Here is a 25,608-nt window from a genome sequence, read left to right as displayed (position 1 = left end):
TTTGTCTTGCACAAGAGAGCAGCTCAAAGCAGAGGCAACTTATTTAGATATAAATGCCTGCATGAAGTTCTAGAGAGCTCAGTGGTTTACACTGACCTAGTACAGCTCCTCTCCCCACAAACAGCTGATCAACCAGCATTGAAATACAAATTTGTTCAAGTGAAAGGAGGACTGAATCATTTCCCCTAAGCACAGATGTAGAGAGAAAAACCATGGCAGTTAAGGAAGAAGGTATTTTCTATTAAAAGTATCATGGGTTTAAAGTCCTTTTCGGAGTGGGACTGGAGCTTCACAGTGAAACTGAATTCACCAGGGAGACTTTCTGTGCAGAAGTCCTTTTCTGTGCAAGTCCAAACTTTCCGCTCTTACTTGAAAGCTTATTTCCAGCTTCTGTTCAGCAGTAATACAAAGCAATAGTATCACACCCCTTTAATCTGCTTCTTTTAACTTTGTTTTTATGTTTCTTTTATTTTGTCACCTGGTAAAAATAACCAGTAGCAGTAGTAAAAGCAACCACTGTTTCCTGTAGACACTTGTCAGAATTAGGCAGAACTCATCTGTTTTCTCCTTTGTATTCAGATGCAGTAAAAAATCCTCTGGTATCTGGTATTTTATTCTGCATCTTCCCCTAAAAGTTGAAATATGAAACATGATAACCTGCTACTGCATAACCTGCCCCAACACTGCCAAGCAAATGAGGAACCTGAAGTCCTATCAAGAACCTTCAATTTGAATGTAGTACTAACTCCATTTCAAATTCCTTGCTGTCCGACTGTCTCAAAACACAGGTAAGAACAGAACCGGTAAAGGAAAATTATTCCATTAGAAGTATTTGATATCAATTTACTGTTACTGAAAGCATTTTCTCGTGGTTATGTTTTTCTGATAAGACACTTTTTTTTTTTTTCTTTAATGAAACAGAGTATCTTCAACTTTGCACAATAGTCTGTCAGTCCCCCAGGAAATATGTTCATTACAGCTGAAAAGAGGACTGCTAAAATAAATTACACAGTGGCTTTAGCATTCAAAATCTCCTGAAATAATTTTTATAAAGAATAAAATGAACACATATATTGCATTTATTTCTAATTTGGAAAAGATGGGCATATTTCACATAAAATCACCAACATTTATCACAGTATCTACTCCTGTTTTAAACCTCTTTTTTTTCCTAGATTACAGTTTGACCTAGAATTACTAAAATAAACTTTTAAATTAAAATTTAAAATTAAATTAAGCTTGCATTTAGCTTTCATAAGCATCAGTATGTAATCAGGAAGTTTCAGGAATCAATGTGTTTTTACTGTTTTTTACAGGCTCAATTATACTAATAGCTGGGGGGCAGGATATGGCAGAATTCCTGCAATTTTTAAAGGTCTGTAAAGCTGAACTTCCATGCTGCTTGGCACTCATGACTTTTTTTTTTTAACCTAAATTTGTATTTTTTCCATACATAATGCATTCCAGAGTGGACCTCAAGTCCTCCAGTGTTCTTTCATATGAGATTTTGTCTCTATTATTAGCAAAATCAGGTCCTAGTTTCCATCTTTCTGGCAGGCTTCAGGTTTACTACACTTGATAAATTCTTTCATTATTTGTAATGTCTCCTATCCAACATCTGAATTTCAGTCAGAATACTTTGATATTATTGAATTATCACGCCTGTCAAACTGTGTATTGATGCCTCCCACTTACATATCTGCCCTGAGGCAAGTTTTTGTGGTATTCCTTGCATTGCAGGATTTTGGTGAATTTCCATCTGCACTCTTTTAACTATTAATAGGCTTGGAAGTTTACTGAATTATAGACCTGATTTATGTTTTAATGAATATCCAGGAAAGAATCATGTTAGTTACACAGGATACCCAGAAAAAGGAAAAATTAAGCAATGCAACAGCAAGGCACCTTTCAGATGACAACTATGTTGGACCCAATTCGGAAACACAAACATTAAATACACATAGCATGGTTGTAACATTCTTTTCTCTGTGACCACGAAAATCTGTATTGTAACACAGGTCATAAGCTACATTTTTCTGCTACTGTAAAACACCACATGAACTCCCCAAACCATACCTGGAAAGAAGGCAGCTGCATGTTTTACAATGTCATATGTTTTTAAAATGTTACATTTTTTCCTAGTCACATAAATCCAGATAAATAAATAAATAGAACAGTTGTTCTCAGCTTTTAAAAATAATTAATCCATTAATTTTATTACATTATTTTCTTGGACTGGAGCATTTGCTACCAATATTTGCATAGCTAGACCCTGAATAACCAGAAGCATGCATATATATTTGAATAATGCTACGTTCTATATATATATACAAAGAAGGTATCCTATGTATTTTACCCTATCATCAGATAGTCAAATTCAGAGTTGATATACTAAGATTATGTGTATAGTTATTTACATGTTTATTGGGAAACACTTAATAAAAACAAATTCAGACCATCCCAAGCCAAAAAAAAATCAATTAATTCCAAATCTGTATGTTGCTCAGTGACTATGCCACTGGCATGTATTGTGGACTACAGGAGAAGATGTGTAGAGTGAAACAGTGAGTGCTGAGGATCTGAGGTGCCAAGAAAATATATTTCAGATGCTCTTTACTTTGGATTAAGGGTCCACTTGTGGCTGTGGTACCCTCCTGGTATATTTCTGGAACACAGCTTTCAGATAATTACATCCATAAGGAACCCAGTTCATGTACTCCAAGACCAAGGTACTGCAAAACAGAGACCTTTGGGAGATTCATGTCAAAAGTAGAGTCCTGAATTAAAATGCCAGTATGAATAAGAATTCTCCTTCCAAGACCTGCTGGAAGCTGTTGGCAGCACATACCCTCAGATGTGTTGGCTTCATACACTGATCAAAACAATGACTGGAGGCCTTCACAAGCTCATAATTTAAGACACTGTATTCTTACACTCTGGTTTGAGATCCACATGACATACGAAACAAACCTGAAGGGAAAAATGTAAGTTTTTAATAACAAAGAAGCAAACTAATATTCTGATCCCAGAACATTATATTTTTGCTGGTGTGGGTTTTTCTCAAAAGAAAAGAGCCAGAAAGCTGGAAGTTGTCTGTCAGAATTCAGAATAAATCTACTATTGTGGAAGTTAGAAACCCTAATAGTGTCTATTAAATCATTGTGTGCAGTGCTGAGGCTCTTAAGGATTGCTTATGATAGACACTTTAAAAATAAGTTCACCTTTTTTGAAAATCTCTGGGCTGAGACCTTTTTTAACGTGTCTTGAGATCTCAAATGTCACTGGATCAACATCGGCTATAAATGTTTCTTTGGGAGAAGGAGACTTGTAAATATTTTAAGTTTAACACAGTCCCATTTGAACAGAATAGATGATCAGACCTTTGTATGCAATGCTTCTCTTTTATGTCTAAGGTAAAGTGGTTGTTCTGCAGCTTGGCAGCCTATAGAGAGCAGCCAACAGGAAGGTTTATTAATGTTTCCAGTGAGAACTGGCCTAATGCATACAAACATCACAGCCACACAGGTGACTTGGCATCTGCCTGACTACTTTCAGACTGGGGGCAAAATTTTAGACAGAACTTGTAAGTGAATGCTTGAGTTCCTTCAGAAACTGAGAAACAGAAAAGTTTTCTGATACTCTATAGCACATCAGATTCTTATTTTGGTTCATCATACACATCAAACTGCTCGATGTCAAATGGCACCAATATATGGAAATGTACAGAGTATCCTCAGCCTCTAGCACATCCATGTGAGTGCCTAAAACAGCATTCCTTCAGTCTGAACTAGAGCTACTAAACAGTAACATTCCTCACCCCTCTCTAGAGATGGAGGGGGAAGTTTCCAAAGGCATAAATAACAAATTCTGAAATCAGTGGGAATTAGATGCTAAAGCTTCCATCTCTGCTATTTGCTGTCCATATGCTACTGAGAGTGCAGGTATGTATGTGCTGGCAGCTGTTACTCAATAACACTGCAAGATGCACATGCTGCACACATCTATTGCCTCGTTTCTTCCCCTCACTGATCAAAACATCATTGACTTGACCCAACCTTCATTAAACAATTGCCAGTTGCTGTTGTACTAACTCCTCCTAGTGACGGTTCACCCTGATGGCATTAGCCAGAATAAGCTGAGCAAGTCACAGTCATGAAAACAGAGCCAAGTTGTCATTGCTTAAAAGACTTCAGGTGACCATCACTGCTGCTGCTATCAAAAGACATTTTGGTTTTGGGGTTTTTTTTCTTTCAGCTATAAAGAGCTCAGAAAATTCCTCCACTGCTGCAAGCTTCCCAGAAGAGCACAGAAGAAGCATGGAGGACTTGCTCTAGGTGTACTGCCAGAAGACAACTGAGCAAGGGAAAAGGATCGCCATATACATTTGTTAATGGATGTACACCTTATGGTAGTGGAGAAGACTCTCAGCCAATGTAGACTAGACATATACTTCTCACAGTCAAAATGTTTAAGTGAAGTGCTTTCACCAGAGAAGCACCAGGCAGCAAAATTGTCAGATGGCAATTTAGACTGATATGTACAAATATCTGCATGGGGACTTTAAGCTTTTATTTTTTTCACAATGCCCTAAATATTAATGTGGAAATATATTAGTACTCACAAATCTCTACATAATATTTAGCTGAAACACTTGAAGTTCCAAATTTCTGTATTTATTTTTTGCCCATCATTTGATAACTGTTTACTGTTGGCTGTTGTCCCAAACATCCTTCCTGAACTTAAAGATTTCACTTTTGGCCTAATTTACCGCATCCCCAAATACCATAGTCATAAACATGAAACGTCAGTGCTCAGCTTTTTCAGAAAGCTGTTGTAAAAGAAGAGACATGTCTAGGAACAACAGCTGAGGAGCTGTTGGGGAATGCTTTTGCAATTAGGGCTCCTTTTCCTAGACTCTAACCACAGCCAATTTGTTCTTTAAAATATACTGAAGTTGGTGCCACTTCCACTCAAACCAGTTCAAACCAGTTCCAAGATTTCTTTTTCTTCATGACAGCATTAAAAAAAAAAAAACAAAAACAAACAAACAAACAAGCAAAAAAAAACATCAAACAAAAAACTGGCTAACTGAAAGATAGGGGATTCAGGATTCAGATCACCGTTATTGTCTTACAGGAAAGCTTTGAAAGCAGAGCACACTGCTTAAGGCTGACTCAGAAAAGTCCAAAGATAGCCTTCAGTCCTGCAGCCTTTCCTGGACAAAAGGAATGGAAGATGCAGACCAGAATGTCAAAGAGTTAAAACATGACTCATAGACTGGAAACTTCCCTTCCTGTCCTTGTTCTCCTCTTTGTTATCATGAGCTAACCGTTACGTGAAATGATCACAGAATATCTCAATTTGGAAGGGACCCATACAGATCACCAAGTCCAACTCCCTGCTCCTCACATGACTATCTAACACTAAACCATGGCCAAGACCATTGTCCAGATGCTCCTTGAACTCTGACAGACTTGGTGCAATGATCACTCCCCTGGGGTGTCTGTTCCATTGATTGGTCACCCACACAGTGGAGAACCTTTCCCAAATATCCATCCTGAACTTTCCCTGATGGACCTTCATGCCATTCTCTCACATCCTATCATTTCTGGCCACCAGAGAGAGGAGATCAGCACCTCTCCCTCCACTGCCTCCCTTGAGGAAGGTGTAGACTTTGTGGAGGTCACCCCTCTGCCTTCTCTTCTCCCGGCTGAGCAGACCTCAGCTGCTCCTTGAACATCTTGCCCTTGAGACCTTTCATCACCATGGTCCCCTCCTCTGGACACACTCTAGCAGTTCGATGTGCTTCTTCCACTAAGGCACCCAAACCAGCTCAGAGTGCTGGAGGTGAGGCTGCAGCAGTGCAAAACAGAGCAGGACAGTCACCTCCCAGTCACCTCCTAGTCACCTCCCAGTCACTTGGCTCACTGCACTCTGCTGATGCACCCCAGGGTACAGCTGGCCCTTTTGGCTGCCAGAGCACGCTGTTGACTCATCTACAGCCTGCCATCAACCCAAACACCAGATCTCTTTCCCCAGGGCTGCTCTCCAGCCTCTCATCACCCAATCTGTACATATAACGAGGGTTACCCCATCCCAGGGGAGAGTCCAGCACTTGCCTTTGTTAAATGATGCTGATGGGACTTCCATCCCAGAATCATGGCAAGGTGCTAGGATGCCACAATGATAGGACAGATGCAAGAATGCCGAATGAGCTTGAAACAAGAATTTTCATTGCTCTTGTGTTTGTCTTTTCTGAATATGCAATCCCTTGGATTGCATATTCATCCCTTGAACATCCCTTGGATGTTCAAGGCACACTAGGGTAGAGCCCCTAACCAATCAAAGTGAATCCCATTCTGGAGAAAAGAAAAGGTCCAGAAACAAACCTTTCCTATTCCACAAGGCAGAGATTGCCTAAGCTGCATGTAGTCTATGTCTCTACATTCCTACATTCACACTGCAAGCCAGGAGAGATTTTGGCCAACTCAGGCATAATATCTCATGAGAAAGTAGATGAGTCATAGCAACTCTGTGTCCCATCTCAGAAAACCAATGTAGCAGTCAGAAAGGAAAAAGAGGTTAGCAAGCTACTTCATGCACCTATGTTAATGACATCCATTTGCTGGTGGTTCTGGACAGCTCTCACAGTAAAATGTTACTGCAGGAGAGCTGCTCAAAGCATACTCACAATCCTGAAGGTGCTACTCAGGGGCCAAGGAGTGTAGCCTTTCCTCCATGCTAAGTTTCTGTAAAACACAGAAAACAGGCAAGCAACAGAGCCACAACAACCCAAATAGCATCAGTTTCACTGATCTCCAAATGTACCAGGCTAGAGATAATTAAAAGCTTGGTCTAGTGCTAATAATTACAGAGTAAAAAGCTGAAGTGGGCAAGATTCAAATGAAATATTTTAGCATTTGTGCCTCTGATAGTACTGGCACAAATTTAAGTGGGGAAAGTATAAGAAGCCTAAATATGCTTATAATAGAATTTGTGAATAAAATTTCATGAAGTATCCACAGTGAGAATTAATTAAAATGTAAGGCTTTTTCTAATCCCAGGAAAATCTTACTGATTATGGCTGATCTTTCCACCTGCACTGCCATCATTTTCACACTCTCATTTGCTCTCTGTTGTTGGTTTTGGGTTTTGCTGTGGAGCTGTTTTCAGATTCTTGTTAGTGAAAACCACCATGCAGTTTCACTGGATTCTGTGAGCACCTTGGCAGAAGGAGCTGAAAACAGTCCCCAGAGTGTAGAAATAACTCATTTTAAGGTAAAAAGTTGGAGCCTTTACTTATATGAGGCATTCCCATAGCTCCTGTTGGAAGTGTAAGGAAGTGTGAGAGCCAGGCTTTCACAAGGGGAAATGCTCAGCATTCTCAGGAACTTAAAGTCAGGCATGAGTGCTCAGTGCTTCTCAAAATCAGCCCTGCATGATTTAGATTTTGAAACACAGGATAATTTCTACACTGGCAACATCTATGAGTTTTGATATTAGCAGTCCCCTGAGAAATCAAGACAAAACCATACCAATTTATTTGGATTTTTATAAGGAAATAGAGCATAAGCTTTATAAATTTATGTGTTTCTTCTGCACAGAGGCCTTCCTACTGAACAATATTATGATGTCACTCAGGTGGCAAAAAAAGAAAAAGTGATGTGTGTATGAATGATGAACTTTAAGTTTAAATTTTCAGTTAACCAGACTGTGAAGTTAGAGAATACAGCAGCAAATTGAATATTCACTCTACTCTGATGATATGAAGTGCAACTATGATAGGAAATCAAAGGGCCATGTTCTGTAAAAAGGGAATAGCTAGTAACAAAGGACAGCAAACACAGAAATTCAGAATACAGCATTGTGCCACTTCAAGTAGCTCTTCAACAAGGATCTCTGATTTTGCTTTATAGGTTGCCTATATTTATCAACTAGTAATACTCAAAAAATAGCCTTTCTACTTTTTAGAATCCAGATCAAACTGAAGTAACTGAAGTAATCATGACACCATATGTATTTCAGTCCATTTTTCTCATACATATTTATATATATGTATTTTTGAAGGAGACTTGTCAGGGACTATTTTCCTCATTGGTGCTGTTCAAGAGGTATTTGAGTCAATTTGGATGCTGTGGGACTTCTGCAATCCAACATTACGCCACTTGATGGCACCAGCAAAACACTTGATCAACTACCAGGATTTTAGATTAAGGTAGTTTGAAGTGTAGATGTCAATTCTTCAAAAAGAGAAAATAACCTCTTATATCAGCATTGATAAGTATATTAGAAACATGAGAATAATTCTGTGATGATTTCACAGTTAACTTTACAGGGCTGTGAGGTGCATTCCTCATGACATTTGCTCACCAGAATGGGTTATCCAGGTACACAGGCTGAGGAAGAGATCACAGCACCTTTCTACGGATTTTCTTCCCTAACAGGAAGCAACCAGGGCCTGCTGTGACTGTGCCCTTGTATCACCTATATAAGGAGGAAGGAGATTTTACAAGAGTAGGTCAAATTCTGTCCTCATACACGCTGAAAAGTACATAACCTTGGACTCTGAATATTTGACCAACAGATCATTAAAATGCTTTCTCTGTTATTATGCACTCACATCTTAACCTGAAATATGCTGGGTATCTAAAAACATTTTCATTTTTCCTAGTTTAAGCATTTTCTTTCCCTATTTTCTTGGTCTTTAAAAGACCTTTAAACTGAAGGAAAGAATATATCCTTTTAAACAAAAAGTGAAACACAACAAAAAGTCTCCCACATTAGTAGTCCAAGGTCTTTCAGAGCAAATATTCTTCCTGCCATCAGGAACTATGAAATGGTGACAGCCACATGGAACCTTTCCTGAAAAATACACTCTGAGTGGTGCTAAGCAGGCCTGCTTGGGAGCTATTAACACTCAGTTTATTTACCTTATAGCCTGTGAGGGCTCCTTTGAGCCATTACTGTCTTTTGTGGGAAATGAATAACAAGGTATTTGCAATAACTCTTTACACTTTCATGGACCAACAATGCCTTTGCCTGGAGGATGAGCACTATCTATCCTTGTGCAGTTTTGCACACTGGAATCAGTCACTGACTGGCTGAAGATGTGCTTTGCTGAGTGCACTGGCAGGGGGTCACACACTCATGACCTCCAGTCAAAGGTACTGGAGAAAAGTAGTTGCCTCCTTGCTTCTATAGGTGTAATGAGTCCTCAGGTTCACATCAAACAAGACCACAAAAACTGGGAAAGGTGTTGAAAAACACCTTTCAGCCACTGCCAAGAGCCTTAGTTATACACATACACATCAGGCTAGAGCATTGGCAGCTGTCCTTCCACGGACAAGCCACACCAATAAGGCTTCCAGTAGGTTTAGTGACCGCATACAGTGAATGAAAATTGTTTTGTTGGGGCTTTTTTGTTTGTTTTGTTTTGGAGTTTTTTTGCCTTGTGGGTTTTAATACAGTTTTGCTGTTTATCATGACACAAAGTATTTACAGTCCTCTGGCTGTCTCCCAGCTGCTTGACCCATGGTGGTTCCCAGACCTGCAGATTCCTGCAGGATTTAAGGTTAGGCAAGATAAGTGATTGCCTCCCTTTGCAAGAATAAAAGGCTGTAGAGAAAGTCAATTTACACATTTGAAACAATTTATTCTCTAGATGTAATTTCCTTTCTGCTAAAATTGGCAAGAGTGATACATCTGACTCTCTTAATAATTTACAGAATACATGGGAAAGTAACAGGAAAGAGAAGCAAAATGTTCTCTGGCCTGATCTAGAAAAGAAGGTGAAGGTCATGAGGATACCCATGCTGCATCCCTTCCAGGCCAAAACCACACTTGAGAAAAAAAACAGATCTTTAGAGGCCTCTATCATGTGTCAGAGAGTAGGAAAGTGGCACTAAGTGGGAGACCCTCATGAAGGTCACAGAGTTTCCAATGTGTCTCTTATTATCACTGAACAAGTGCATCTCTCCACTTAATGCTCTGCCATCATGAGGGAAGCTGCAGAACTACTGCACAGAAGCCAGAGTGTCCATAAGGATATTCTCTCTCATGTGAAACTTGATTTATGACTATTTTATCAAAAAGTGTTTGAAGAGAGCCCATAGTGCACTCATTGCTACGGAAATGGAATGGAGTTCATCTGCACAACTCCCTGGATTTGTTCTGGGCCTTTCCAAACTGGGAGCATAAATCCCTCCACCGTGAGCCTTGATTTCTTTTCAGTAGACAACGTCCATATGCTCTATGGTCTGATCATAAAGGGACAGATGATATAATACTGAGAAACTGTTCCTTGTATGGCAGACTCCACCAAAAGTCTAACAGAACTCCAGTGAAAACAGTACCAAATTTTAAAAACTGCTGTTATCTTACTTTCCAGAAAAAGCTCTACCTTTCCTCTTTCTCTTCGGCCTTCCATTCTGGGTGGCTTCAGCCTTGATTAAACAGTAAGAGTTTTAAAAATATAACAAATATTCAGAACTACCATCTACCCTTAAAAATGCAAAACTTTGCTGGCTGTTACAACCTGAGCTCAGAAACCTCTAAATCACAGCAGTCATGAAAATGCACATTCATCCTTATTTTATTGCTGTCTTAAGTTTAGATGTTAAAATGAAAAGTGATATACAATGATAGTTAAGTAGTTCTGCCATGCCAAAGCTCAAAGCATATTGACTGTCCTTATTTACATGTATGTGCATCAGCAATATGTCCAATTATTGCAGTGAAAAATGTAGCAAGTCACACTGTAACACAAAAAAATGGAAATTGAAAATACTTCTCAGTATTTCTTTTCAATTCACATTATGTTACAATAATACAGCTGTAATAGAATGTGAATTGAATAAATAAGATGTATTCTGCATATGTACAGCACTGGTAGGTATACATCAGTTCTAACAGTAAAAATAAATGGAAAATCAACTAGAATTATCCATGGAATAAACTTTCAGAGATTGCTGGTCTGCAAGTATGGCATTTCTATAAAGGCTTCCCATTATTAACACAGATATGAACTTTGAATCAGAGTCCCAGTTTGTTATAAATGCAACAATATACAAATGCTTGCCTGAATTCAACACTTTAAGTCCTGTTATTTTTGTAGCATCACACATTAAAAGTAGATCTTTTGTTCAGCTCAGCTGAAGCATGAGTTATGCTGGCACAGCAATTTGTGAGATCTCACACCTCATGTTGATTGCAGTGAGTCCCATAACAACACAGCACAGATTTTACAATTAAGCGCATGACTTCTGTATTTCATATCAGAATGTGTGAGTAAAATTGATCTGGCAGTTGAAGTTTACTTTAAAACACCCTTGTTAGTATGGAAAGAAATAAACACTGTATTTAAACTCTTTTTTATGAAGGGACTTTTTTCCTCTTCGTAACTCTGCAACACTTATCTTTATAGAGACCAATTCAATGATGGAGTGGCCCAGCTGCACCCTGAGTCACAGATGACTTGGACAGAGCTTGGGTACAGCTCCCATGTCACAGCCATGTCATTAACCAGGCTACTGAACAAACCCCAGCCATGGGAGCAAGAGAGCTCCCACAGGAACTGCTAAGGCTGAAATGATGGAATCCCTGCAGGGCCGATTAACATCCCAACAGTTCTACGTCCTCAAGGTGAGCAAGGGGAGGAGCCCTGAGAAGTTACCATCACCTCCTGTTTGGAAATTAATCTGGGACATCCCTCTTCTCACTGAGGAAAATAAGGGATTTTAGCAATATGCAGGTTTTGGTATACAGCTTTTGAAGAAACAAGAAACATTGTGTGACAATGTACAAATAATAAAGCTTTAAAAAGGGCTCTCATCTGGAAACATCTCCTACCCATTTACAATATAGACCCTTTGAAGCAAGGCCTGGTAGAGTAGCCTTTCTTATGAAATACACAAAATTTTGGATCTCTAGGTGAACTACTTAGATTAGCACAGTAATACTTCAGGCATTTATTTTTTATTATACCAAAAAGAGTCATTAAGCAAATAATTACTTTTTCAACCGTAGATATTTTTCTGACTTGGTAAAATTGCCAAGAGACTCTTAGCTAGGTTTAGTGATTAAATTCTTGCCCTTTAAAGTTAGTGTTTTATTTTGCTTGCCTTGAAATAAATAAGTCTCCAAGGTAAAATATAAATGATGTATTAGCATGGTATGAAGAGGTAATTTCTCTGCAAGTATAAACAGGGTATGTTTTTTGTTTTGCATTACTGATAAAAGGATTTTTTTTAATTTATTTTTTGTACTAATAATACATACCATTGTAAACTAATATAGAGCTTATTACACAAAAGTCTAAGGAGATAGATTTTTTTTTTCCTTCACTCTGTTTTAAAAAGACATTCCACACATCACATGATGTCTTTTCAGTCTTTGGCACCTGGCAACACAAAACATTCCTCATGTAATGAGTGGCATCAGTAAGAACACTGCCTGCACTGCTTACACATTGATTTGTCCCTAATGTATATTGACTGCACTGATTCAGATAAAGTGTGGGACATGCAAATGAGAGTGGGTCACTTCACCTAAGCTTTTACATTTCTTCCCTAATATAGCCATGATATTATGACTTCCCAAACCACCAGACACTTTGCCTAGGTACATTTCACCTGTATCTTACCTTTCCTTAATTAAATAAAAGGGCAACTTGTTCTTCTCACAATCATAATTGCACAGTGCAGGTTCCTTGGCAATAAGCAGCAGCAACACTATGAGGCACAAAAATGTCTCTATTGAACAAAGCATCCAATGATTAGGTTTAGAAGATTAGCAGTGTTTACTTAGCACACACACTCTCCTAACAAATACTGATCTTGCTGACTTGCCTATGGGCTAATTGGGTTTTCTCGGCTGTGTTGTTCATGGCCTCTTTACCTAATGTGAATTAGTGTCTGAGAGCAACTATAAAGAACAACTTCTCTGTCAAAAAGCAGATTTATGAGAGAGAAGCCTCAGAAAAGCCCAGCTTGGTAAGATCTCGTTATGTCATGACACAGCTCCAGGAACCAAATTAATCTGGCTCCTGTACGAGACTGTGACTTTGCTTTACACAGCAGCTGGGGGAAGGTGTTTGCTCTCAGCAAGTTGCTGGATGCAGTGGTGATAAAGGTAAATTGTTATGAATAAAAAGTTACCTATTTTTGTTTAAGGTTACAGAACTAAAACCGGTTGGACCAGTTGCTGTTAAATTAGCTTCATTGTTAAGAGTTCTTCTTTAATTGCCCGTCAATGGTTGGTGATTTAGCCATTGTCCTCCCAATGCTTGCCCCGGAGCTACACCTGGACACGGCAGCCCAGGAGAACGGGAGTGGCCTGAGACCTCGTATGCAGATGAGGAATGCACTGCTCCAAAATTTTCCCGTTTTCTAGGAAAACCCCTAAAAACAACGAACCAATATAGAATTAGGGGACCCTAGGTGATGTCTAAGGATGGGCGTGAAGTCCAGTGCCTGCTTGGATCCTTTTTTCTTCACACCCTGACCTCAAAGGATGTTCACTAAGGAGGGGACCCGGAGTGTTGGACTGAAAAGCAGGAATCTGCGAATCTCCCGTGAGGACGCAGTCCCCAGCTCTGCCTGCAGACCAGCGGACAGAGCTGCATCACCCTCCTCCTCCGTGCCACTCTTGGGGACAGCGGCGGCGTGGGCGCGACCCGTCGATTTCTCCCCACCTGAGCTGAATCTCTTTAATAAAGGCATTGAAAAGGAGAAAGATCTCCTGCCCTATTTATGTCATGAATGAATCCCAACAGGGATTCATTTAACAGGCTAGTCTTTCTTACTGGAATAAACCGCTGCTTTCGTTTTCCTCAGATTTCATTATTCTCTTGATTTTATTAAGTCTTAAATTACTCTATCATTAAAAATTTATAGCTGAAAAAACCAGCCACAGGAACATGGGCACTTCATGAAATGCCAGTTCTCAGTATCCCATAAAATCTCCAGTTTAGCTTTATCCTCCTTCCTTACAGAAATAAATGCCATCTTAGAGACAAATTTTGATTACACAAGCACAAACTCAGTTACTATTAATTGGAGCTGTGCAAGAATTTTAAATTCCCTTAAGCCACATAAAGTAAATGAGAATCAGTATGATTGATCATGTAAAAAAGCTGCAAGGGCAGCATCATTGGGAATTCTTGCAGGGTGCAAGCAAAAGGGGATTAAAAAACTAAGATATCACCTTTTTGATTCTCACATTTCTCCCTGTTCTTGCAAAGTGTTATACTTAATCTAAAACTCAGTGAAATGTGAAATAAGGAAATTTTCTTTCTTTCTGTCCTTCTTCCTGACAACTTAAACCAACCCAAGATCATTGTGCCTGCCATTTTCCTCCTCTCACCCCTACCCTACGCACATTTCTAGGTACACCATGTTCCCAAACTTCAGATCACCTGAGGGTTGAGACACTGGGATCAATTCAAGCAGTCATCAACCTTTCCATCCCACTATCTCTAGCAAGACTTTTGACATGGCTGTTCTGAGGAAGACCAGAGGTAAGAGAGAACTCCACTGGTTCACCCTTTATTCTTGAAACTTACCTAAAAACACTATGACATCTGTGACTCTTTTCTGCTGAAGTTTAACAGAATCAGACTACACCAGTGATCAAGGTAAGCACTTTAGCTTAAAATAAAGCTGTATGTGCTGATAGTTGCAGTCTCATGGAGGATGTCTCAGCACTAAGAATAAAAGCAATTTGTGGCCCCCTTGTAGCCTCAGAAGCCAACAGAGCTATTAGCATAGATGCCATCCCCCACAAAAGCATGATGGATCACTTACTGTGTCTGGTGTCTTCTGCCAGACAACTAATTCTCCACAGTTCAAAACAGGAAAAGAAAAATAATAAAAAAATCATCAGTGGGATCCAAAGGTAGCATTTTTGAGCCAAAGTCATGCCCGCCACCTGCACAGGGATCAACAGACATACCCATGGAATAAGAGCTGAATGATTTAAAACATTTTATCACTACACAAATAGTAGAACAAGATTCTGAGAGAAAAAACAATTCTTCCTATCCCCTATGAAGTCTGAGATGAAACCCTAGACATTCATTATTTGCAGAAAACTATGTAAGCCATCATGAGCTCTTTGTTTTTAACCCCAGCAGCATCTTACCCTGAGAGTGTTTTACATCAAATATTGGAGGAAAAGGGCATGAAATTATTGTTCTTAACTGACAGATACTTTGTTTCAGAAGACTTCAAAGACCACCTGCGTGAACTGATGAGAAGCACTTGGCAGCTGCTGACCGCACAGAGTTAGGGGGAATTTGTTCCATGGCAGTGCTTGTCAGGAAAGGTTTGGCAGTAACTGCTTGAAAGAGACAAAGCACATGCTGGTGTGGATAAGAAGCTTTTCAGCCAAGTAAAAGCTGATAATGTTAAGTGGGAGGTCAATTTGCATTAATTAGCTGCCATTCCCAGTCATCAGTACAATACTGTACTGTTATTTTTATAATTAGGTACATGAGTATTTTAGTGAAGTATTTGTCCATCCAAAACCAAAATCCTTCCACAGATTATGTAATGCTAGGAGTAGTCACCAGTCAATTTAAGAAACACTAATCATGTGTGGAGGTGGACTTACAAAGCCTATTTTTGCACAACAGGAGGATCATCAGAGACCAAAACCTATTTCAATCTAGCAATGTTTAACAGGTTCAAAATTATCAGCTAAAGGGACAGTCACTATGGGCACTCAGGAAATACTTTCATTTCATTTGCTGTTCCCTCCATATGTGTTGACTTTCTTGGAGATTGGGACACTCCAGCTCTCATGGCTGAAGGAGAATCCCTGGTTAAATACAGATAACCCAGACTACAGTCGGGTAACTTTTACTAATAGAAAGACGTGCTTAAAAGCTTTGTGTCTTTTCCACATCTCTCCTTTACAAAACTCACAATGTCTGTTATGTAATTAATGCTGGCAGCATCATTGTGAGGTAAATAAGGAAACAAGAGGCAGAAAGACTGGAGAGAGAAAAAGTGGTGACTGGGTTTGAAACTAATTCCACTGCACTTTCATTTTTAAAAGACATCTAGAAAAACTTAGTTATTCCTCATGGTGACATTAGGAGTTCAGAACGAGCTTCACAATTCATTAAGCTTTAGAGTCTGCTGTTCCTGTTTGTAAAAATCGTGCACAGAAAACGAAATAAGAACCTTCCCTGCTGGTGTGTGAATCAACCCAGAGCTCCTGCAATTGGCAATGGGAAGATGGCCTTCTGCAAAGGCAGTATTTTCTGGTACAAAATTGAGCTCTCAGCTGCTTGTCACCACCTCTTTGCCTGAGACAAGTAGATTTCCAGATCTAGTGGTGCAGATGACCACGTATAATACCGCCACTAAGACTTTATCACACATCACTGGGTTAACTGATGCTGATAAAACAGCTGATCTGGTCTAATCCTGCTGATTTTGTACCAAAAGAGTGAAGATGACTAGTTTCCAAAGGCAAAAGAGACATTAGCAGCAGCTCACAGAAAGCACCTCTCCTACCATCAGAGCTGTCTTTATAGTGAGCATTCATCTACAGCTAAAAATGCAGATCCGTCTGTCATTCTGATCAATGCAGACACACTGTTTACAGATGTGGCAATGGAAACAATAAGCGGCACTTCATTTTAAGGCAGTTTATAACTGTGACTACTACAAAAGAAAGCTTACATAGCTTTTCCCAACCATATGTGACTACCATGAGAACTTGATTCCAAGTTATTTGACCCAAGTTCAGCATAAGTACATTCCTGTTGAAACTTCCACTTGAGTACTAACACTGCAACAAATATATTTTCCCACCAGACTTAAATTTTATTAGCATTTGCAAAACAGATAACTGAGGGAGAGCAGGGTGACCACATGTTATTTCAAGTCTTTAAAATAGTCTTCCCCATACAACACACATATTTGTTTTATACCTTACCTGTTTCTTATCCTTCAGCTTTCCAAATTTGTTGAAGAAAATGGTCAAATATATTTTTCAAATCCACCAAAGACAGTGGTACCCAGCTCCATTTTAAAAGCTCAAATAGATCTCCATTTTAAGGAGCTCAAATGTAACTTTTCTCCAAGAATAACCAACATGCTACAAAACACTGAAAGGGCTCTGGCGATCACAACACACAGTCAGGTCTTCACAGGTGAGCAATTTTTATTAAATTAATTTAGTTGGGATAGCAATGTGAGACCACAAATTGTTAGCCCCTAAATTACTCAAAGACACTGATTTTTTGTCATTTAGTAACAAAGGACACATAAACTGTAAATTATTTGAGGTTTTTTAGGGGGATTGTGGATTAGTCCTGATTTTCGTAACCCATAAAAATGTGTGACAATAAAACATTTCTCTGTTTAGGAAGAGTTCCAATATATTGCCTTTACATAAACGCAGTTTATAGATTGACTGGAGAACAAGGTGAAGACACAGAACTAATAAATACTGGATTTACTAAGAATCTCACACTTCCACCACAAGTAATACTGGCAAGAGTATTATCAGAATCAGCTGGCAGAATTAAGCCCTCTCTTGACAATACTGAAGCACAGGGCAGAGCTCACTCTAAAGCAGAGGCAAGAGTTCAGAATACTAAATTAGTCCTGACACAGCAGGTTGACAGAATGGATTAATAGCTTCTTTGGGGTTTGCAGAAGGGGCAGTTACTGTGATTATCTGCTTACTTTTGTCTTACCATTTTAAGTTGGCACCAACACACAACAGAAATTCAAAAGACCTTTAGCCTTGAGCAGTATGTGTAACAGTGTCCATAAAATGAGTTGGCAGCTGTCATGTGAATGGGGACAATCAGCACAGTCTGACTGAACTCACCAATTTACTGTCCTTATTGCACTATGTGTTTGATAAGTGACTTATTACCATTGCAGACTACTGCTTCCTTACTAACCACACCAAAGTTTGGCAGAGTTTCTATGATTTATACTCCTCCATTTACATGAGTGATTTGCCTTTCTTCCTCCAGGGTGCATCAATAACACTAGCAAATTCTATTTTAATACCCAGATTTACTCTGAAGGGTGTAAAAAACTATATTGAAAAACTTGTCCAAAGACAACTTTGTTGTCTTCAACACTTTTTATATTCTCTGCAACCTGTATAAAACTGAAAAGATATTATCTGCATTAAATGCTACTCATGCAAGCAGAGCATAATGTGGCATATAAGCAGAGCAAATCAGATTGAGAGTTGTGTTTTGCTAATGCATCATTACTTGTGATGGCTTTATATACACAGCTCTGATTGATTGCAACTCTAAGCAATTGTAACTGACTAAGCAATTCTGCAGGTAAAACAGAAGGAACACATTCCTGCTCTGCTGGCTTTCTAGCACTTTGTCCTAGCATGACTAAACCAGAACACACTTCCAGATTCAAACTGCATGGATTTCAAAAAGCAGGGCAACTAAATAAGATGCTGTCATTTTCTTAGTAGTAGTCCCAAATGGCCCTGGATAAGAACACCCCAAATTGTTCTGCTTTTCTTCTATTGCATTAAAACAAATCCAAGTAACAAAATCCCTTCTGATTTACATTTTACATTTTCTGACATATTTACAAATTTCTGATAATTGAATCTCTGTATCTGAAATGGAATAACCTTTTTTTTTTTCAGTGTAATGAAGAAAAAAAAAATTGTTTGCTTTATGATTATGAGCACTTCAAAGAGCACTTTCACCAGTTTGTCTCCGGAAATGAAAATCCAGACCAGCACCTTACATAATTCAAAACTGAGCAGTTTTATTGCCCTCTGGCTTCCAAAGTGAGATTGGCAGAGGCCTATCCTGGGCCATGGTGATTTACCTGAACTTACAGCATACATATGCTGAATATCAAACACTGAGAATGTTCAGCACAGTAACTGCTGAAGTTTATTCTTTGGCTAAGGGACTCACATGTACTTTACGTTTGAACAGTTCCTTTGCCTCTGCACCAGCATCTAAAGCCTCAACAATGCAAAAGATTCATAAAGGTTAACAGTATGTGAGCAGTGGATCAAACCGTGGCTGAGAAAGCTAAAACAGTCACATGCAGGTGGGCATCCTAAAAACCACATGCAACTGTTCCTAAAAGAAGTTAAAAACACATTAATTCAAGTCACCGTTTATACTATCACTCATATGAGAAGACAGATGCTTATAGAAGAAAGAAAAAAGCACAAGACATCTATACCCATTTAAATCTTACGCACCAGAGTGGAACAGAATATTTAATTCTCCAAATCATAAAGAGTGACCCTGAGCACCCTATATGACTGGGGCAATAGTGAAGGTCTGGGCAGTTTCTCTTAACTGAGTGACCTCTAACTGTGCCTTTTCAGGGCAGTCAGGGTCAATGGTCTGCTAAAATAAGCAGTCCCTGCTAAGAGACATAGATGGCAGTATAAATCCTGCTACTTTCTCCATACAGAAAGATTTCTGCTGGTCTGTCACAAGTGACACCTCCTGAAGAGTGCACTGCATGCTTACTTCAAGGTGAACATCCCCATGAATCAATTCTGCAAAAACAGTACTCCTTCAGATGCCTTCACCAGTACTCAGCATTCCCACTGTTGTCACCAGCTACTAAGGCACAATGCTGAGTGAAATAAAAAGAGCAGCCAGCCAAGGTCAGCAGTGCAAAGTGACAGAAAGCACAGACCAAAATGGGATGTGAGCCAAGAGCAGGACACTCTGTCTTAGACATGCTACCAGAAAGTTCCTTATCTTGATTCAAGCCCCACAATAAACAATCTTCTGAAAATCACTGACATGTTGAAAAAAGAAGCACTGTAGAGGTGGCATCTTTCAGGAAGGCCCAAATTTGAACCCCTTCCAAAATTTGCACTTTCCTACGAAGACTTCAAGCCCAGATATTTGGACCATACAATATTGGAAAACCCAGGTAGCCTAAATAAGCCAAGCTTCCACTGGATGTCAAGCATGAAGAAAGTGGAATTTTGTTGCACAGACTTTGCCATCAAGAAACATGTCTGCCTGTATAGAAACCTGAGGATGGGCCAAGAGAGATAACACTGCCTGAATGGATCCCCAGCTGTGATGTTCCTCAGATCCAGACAGTTCCTACGGAGCTGCAACATTCCTTCTCTATGACAGCAGCACAAAAACATTTATATGATTCCGTAAAAGGAGAGGAAAAAAATCCTCACTATCCTCAGAAAACACTACTGAAAGAGACACAAGAACTATGGTTTCAATGATTTTTTTATTTCTTTAACTGACACATTTTTTTTAAAAATGGAGGAACAAATAAAAAGAACTTCAACATAAATTGTCTGGCCTTTCCCAGAGAACCATAATAAATACAAACAGTAAAGAGAAGAGCAATTAGAGTAGCCCAGGACATGTGCAGACTATTTGAGACCACTAGAAGAGCTTGAGCTAGAATCTGTGAAAACATGACTATTCTAGATAAACACATCAGTGGGGTAAACACTGGTTTGGAAAGAGTTGGTTCATTAAAGGCCAAATGGATTAATAAATGAGTATTGCAGTATGACTGAGAATAAGCTTAGGGTGGGTATGACAAGATGATTTTTAATGTTCACAGCAGGAAGCTTCAGGAATAGCTGAGGAGAGGATCAGAAAAGAGGCTTGCCTCCATTTATGAAAGGAACCATGATGAAATTGCCAACAACAGCTGGGCACCAGCGTTACGGCCCCAATAAGGCCCTTTGCAGGCCCTCCCAAACACCAAACTTCCATGTTAAAAGGATCTTCTGCTACTCTGGAGGGGGTCAAATGCCAATGAAGACAGCACTGCTGCGCACACACGGGGACAAACATGACTCTTATGAGCCACTGGTGTCTCTTTGTGCACAGCACATTCTCCAAGTCTCCACGCTCTAAGGCTGACTGGCCCCTCCAAACACACATTCCTGTGTCAGACTATTGTGGCTTGTGTTTCAGACTCTTCTCTCTCCTTTTTCACTCATTGGCCCCTCCAAACACACATTCCTGTGTCAGACTATTGTGGCTTGTGGCTCTTCTCTCTCCTTTTTCACTCACTGTCTGAGACAGGAATGTTTCAGAGAATTCGAAGGAAAGGACATATACACTGAAGGGAAGTCTGGTAGAGGGAGAATGGGATTTAATAGTCCCGCCAGGGATTTGAAGAACCTTTAGGTCGAAGCAGGAAAGCTACCAAAAACATGTAATCTCTTATTAGGAGTCAGGCCTAAATGGCTGAAAGTGATAAATATAGTAGCCAGAGATTAATAATGAGCATTAATGTGGCAGTTATAAAAAAAATAATACTAAGATATAAGGAAAGAACAGCCCTGCTGTCATGTTGTGGTCATAGAGCTGTTCTAGATTCCTGAGAAGTGTGAACAAAAATCAACTAAACAAAACAGTCCCCAAATACAATATATGTAAATATCTTGAATATTTTTTGTGAAGATTTTTGAAAATAAGAAAACAGCAAAGGAAACTTTTGTGGAAAGCTATCTCATAACAGCATGCAAGAATACACTTAAATTGCTATCTTCTGTGTGCTGACAGATTTATGATGCTACTAAACAGATTTCAGGAACATAATATTGGAACAGCTGTTTCAGGACCAGCTCATGTTGATTCAATACATATCTTAAGAAGCTTGCAGCCAAGTGGGGATTAAAGAAGCAGAAACAGCACACAGACATTCATTAGGGGTTCTTTTAACTCTTAAATAAATGAGATTATTCAGTCGTTCCCTAGAGAGAAGCGGAAGAGGGAGGAAAATACCATTGTGTTTTTCATTGAGAATTTTTTTCATTGCATTCTTCTAAGCTGTCCCATTAAGGAATCAGATATATTTCCCTCACCAGAGTTCAGGAGACTGGCAGGATCATATCCTGAATACAAGCTCAGACAGAACCTTGTTTCCAGCTAGTCCTTATCAACTGAATTTTCCCTTACAAAAAAGAGATACTAGCAAAGAATCACAGCACAAATCACTTATGACTTTATTCATGTGTGAGATCTTCAGAAGGTTAGCCAGGACAGAGTGCCCCAGCAGTGCACTATTTTCGGGGCAAGTATTCTGAGTACAAAGGGCTCCAAGGCTACCAAAAGGATACAACTAAAATGACATGACAGGAGTCAGAGACCTTATTGTCTGTTAGGACAGGATACTCACCTTCTATCTCACTTTCACACATTTCAGAAACAATGAGATTTTTAGTTGTTAAAACAGAGGTGATTTATGCATTTATTAGGACACAAGGAGAGTACAGGAGAGCATCTAGAGGACAGTACAAAAATAACTGAGCAGCATAATTACAGCTTAAATTTAAAAGTGAAGTATGAAGAAACTTACTGCAAAGAACTGCTGATGACAACTCAGCCATAAATGGGTTTTTAGATGGTTGTTACCTCCTGGAGCAATTATTTTAAAACAAATGCAGACCCCTGCCTTTTGCTCTGCCTCTAGTACAATTCAGGACAGCAGAAAAGACAAATATTGTGTTATTTGGATATCTTGCATTTAGTTTTGTTCAGCACACTTCCTAAGTAACAAAAAGCAAAAAAGTCTGGGAATATGATGAAGGCAAAAAGATTGACATAATTTTTTTAAAGCCCTAGAGACATGTCCTAACAGCATAAGAAAAACATCTTCCACACTAGCAGTTTGGATTAAGTGTTCTCAGAGCTCTGAAAGTCCATGCCTTAGGATTATAAACTCATCCTGGGTAGTTTTTTGTGACTGCAAAACAGCCAGCATTCATCACTGTCAGAAACAGCACTAAACCCCTAATCTGGTCTGATAGAACACTTGACAGATACCTGAAGAAGTCTGATGTAAAAAGAAGCAATGAAGCTGGGCTATTAAAATCTGATTCTAAAACTACCAGCCAGGTGATTACTTGGTGACCAAACTCATGAAAACTTGACACAACAGGCAGCAAAACAAGCATAAGATCCTTACAGGGAGGAAACCCACCTGTCCACTGACAGAAACACCCCACGTGTTCCACCACATGCAGGAGTGACTTCCTCTCAATGAAGAAGACTATAAAGAAGACAATCCATGAACGTGTTGTCTCGGGACTTGGTCAGGCTTCACATTCAACAGCTCCTCCCTGTGCTGTACACAGAGGCCTTGTAGCTCTGCAGAGAACTGGGTTTACACTTACAAAAATTAAGCCTGTCAAAGCACACCAGTTCCATTTCTGTCAGAGAGTGGAGAGAAATTTGCTAGTTTATGGCCTTATCTCTATTTATGTTATAAAAGGCTTCTCCTTTGAAAATTCTAAGGTGAGCAAAGCTTTTATTTTTAAGATTCTCATGTGACTCTTGGGACCATACTAATGCTCATATTTCAAGCAAGCTCTTCCTGTCTGGCCTATACCTCAGACACAAGAACTGCATAGGCTTTAGCAGATTACATTAAATTAGCACGTCACCATTACATAAGGAGACGCAACCATACAAATCTCCTTACAAAAGGACTCTTAATTTTAAGCTTTTCTTGGGGCTAAGTTGGTGCTTTGGAGACTAGTTTCAGAATGTCTGAATTTCGGCTGTTGCAGAGATACTTCTCACTCTACAGCTTGGATTATTCAGAAGACTACATCCCAGATGATCACGGATACACAAAGCAAATGTGTTATTAATGTAACTAATTGTCATCCCCTCCAAATAGGATATTCCAGTAATTCTCCCATCTCTTTGATTTAGTTTGGACCAACTACCTGCCATCCAAAAGTTAAAATTGAGGCCAGTAGAAATTACTGTTGTCGTAGCACGTTTCTTGTTAAATGCAATCACACTTTCAGACAATGTTCAAGGACATTTATTACACCTCTATTATTTTAAGCTTTCCAGTAAACTGTGGCAGACTCCACAACAGCATGAGATTAACTCTAAAGTTTAAAACATAATGGACTTGGTAAAATAATCTCCTTTCATTTACCTTTCATTTGTTGAAGACCTAAAGTTAATTTTTAAGTTCTTTTCCAAAGAAAGAGTTATGTCTTTAAGAAAAGCTGAACTTCTGGAAAATTGCTGGGTCTTCAATCTTTCAAATGTGAATGACCTTCTTGGTTAACTTAATTCATTTTGTCCTTGAACTAAAAAAGTTTGTTTGTTTGTTTGTTTGTTTTCTAAATTGCTATCTTGAATCACCTCTCTTTTTAACCTACTTTCACTATGGAAAGTAGGTTATAAGGATTCAGAATTGTTTTTCTGATAGTAAACCAGAAGCAGCCCCACCCTAGGACAAGTCTTGCATTCAGTCCTTTCTTGCTATTCCATGCTTCAGTGCAAATTACCCCAACTTCATGCAGGTATGTTTTATACTCACTACTCTGTACTCATTCAAACAAGATGTCTATGTTGTGTCACTTTTCTCAAACCATCATCTTATTACAGAGAAGTTGTATCCCACACATCTTATTTTGAGGCTCAAGGTTATTTATCTGTGAGCCCACAGATAAGAAGGCATTTATCAGTCTGCAGGCAGCAACTGGGGCAAGTGCTCAAGCAGGGCAACCCGGTATCTCCACACAGTGAAGGCAGGTACTGAGTCCATGTTCTCAGTTTGAGGTCTGTGCTTGTTTTAAGTGACAAAGAGTGACTCTGAACCCTGGATCTCCTTATCTACACAGTTCCCCACAGGCCAGATGAATGACAGACACTTCTACCTACCCCAGTCATGGGGACACTTTATCACACAATAAATGGCTGCTGAATAAATCTTTATACCTGAGGCTTAGAACCACAGCATCAAGGGATGGTCAAAGTCCTTTGCTATTTTCACACCTGTTAAATTCATCAGTAAATTCATCACTCGGAAAGCCATGGTATTATAATGGTTGTGCAATTGATTCAGCTAGGAAAGCTTGGCAATCTTCCAGCTGCCCCACTTGCTTTCTACTCTGGCTGGATTGGCTGTCTCTCCCTCTGCCTCCTGAAATTTCTTTTACAGCTCATTGCGACGCTGAGCAGCATTGCCTCACCCTGTGCCTAAGTGGAACCTACAACATCCTGGCCAGGCAATTCTCATCACTTGGCACTTAAAGAGACATTCTTATGTCCCTTAGTGCCAAGTAGTTGCTTTCACAGTTTCACAAAACCCACTTTCCAAAAACACAGGAACAGCAGAAAGAACTCCAAGTTCTGCCTTCCTCTGTCAAGATCAACTCTTTCAACTGCCACTCCATACATTGGCTGTGGAAAATATTTTTCTGTCCCACTCCCAAATAATTGGTCTTTATAACACAGGAATGAGACAGTATCAGAATTTCTTTAAAATGCGGGAATAGTTTTTTCTTTTTCAATAAGGGCAATTAAGCATTGAATTCAATCCAGACACTCAAGTCAATGTAACACTTGTCATTAAAAAAAAAAAAACCACCACAACATTGTCAGAGACAACTGCACAAAGAATAAATACACTGCCACATGAAATAACTAAAAGCAGTCCTTAAAATAAACCTGAGAAATGTTTGGTAAAATATTACACAAAAGTAGATGCCAGGCCAATATTTAGCTTTGTCTTAAGAAGGAATACAGTCACCTTTAGGAACTGCAGCATCTCAGAGACTGCCCTTGCAACTGTTTAAAGCAGTAGCAAAACTGGCTTCTCTGTCTTA

At 39.3% G+C, this 25,608-nt stretch overlaps 1 protein-coding gene across 1 annotated transcript; it reads left to right on the top strand.

Annotated features, from left to right (window-relative positions):
- Nucleotides 1-642: 642 nt before the first annotated feature.
- On the top strand, nucleotides 643-23,888 carry CUNH7orf31 (chromosome unknown C7orf31 homolog). The gene is given in 11 exon segments (XM_041411444.1): nucleotides 643-788; nucleotides 4,255-4,369; nucleotides 4,372-4,433; nucleotides 14,331-14,515; nucleotides 15,831-15,850; nucleotides 16,963-17,161; nucleotides 19,354-19,357; nucleotides 19,443-19,602; nucleotides 19,808-19,927; nucleotides 19,930-20,175; nucleotides 23,784-23,888. Coding segments are annotated over 11 exon segments (1,362 nt in total).
- Nucleotides 23,889-25,608: the final 1,720 nt, after the last annotated feature.

Source organism: Onychostruthus taczanowskii, unplaced genomic scaffold, assembly GCF_017590055.1.
Source record: "Onychostruthus taczanowskii isolate IOZ18803 unplaced genomic scaffold, ASM1759005v1 scaffold36, whole genome shotgun sequence".
NCBI lineage: Eukaryota > Metazoa > Chordata > Aves > Passeriformes > Passeridae > Onychostruthus > Onychostruthus taczanowskii.
Note: the sequence above shows the minus strand (reverse complement) of the source record. Positions and strands in the feature narration are given on the sequence as shown.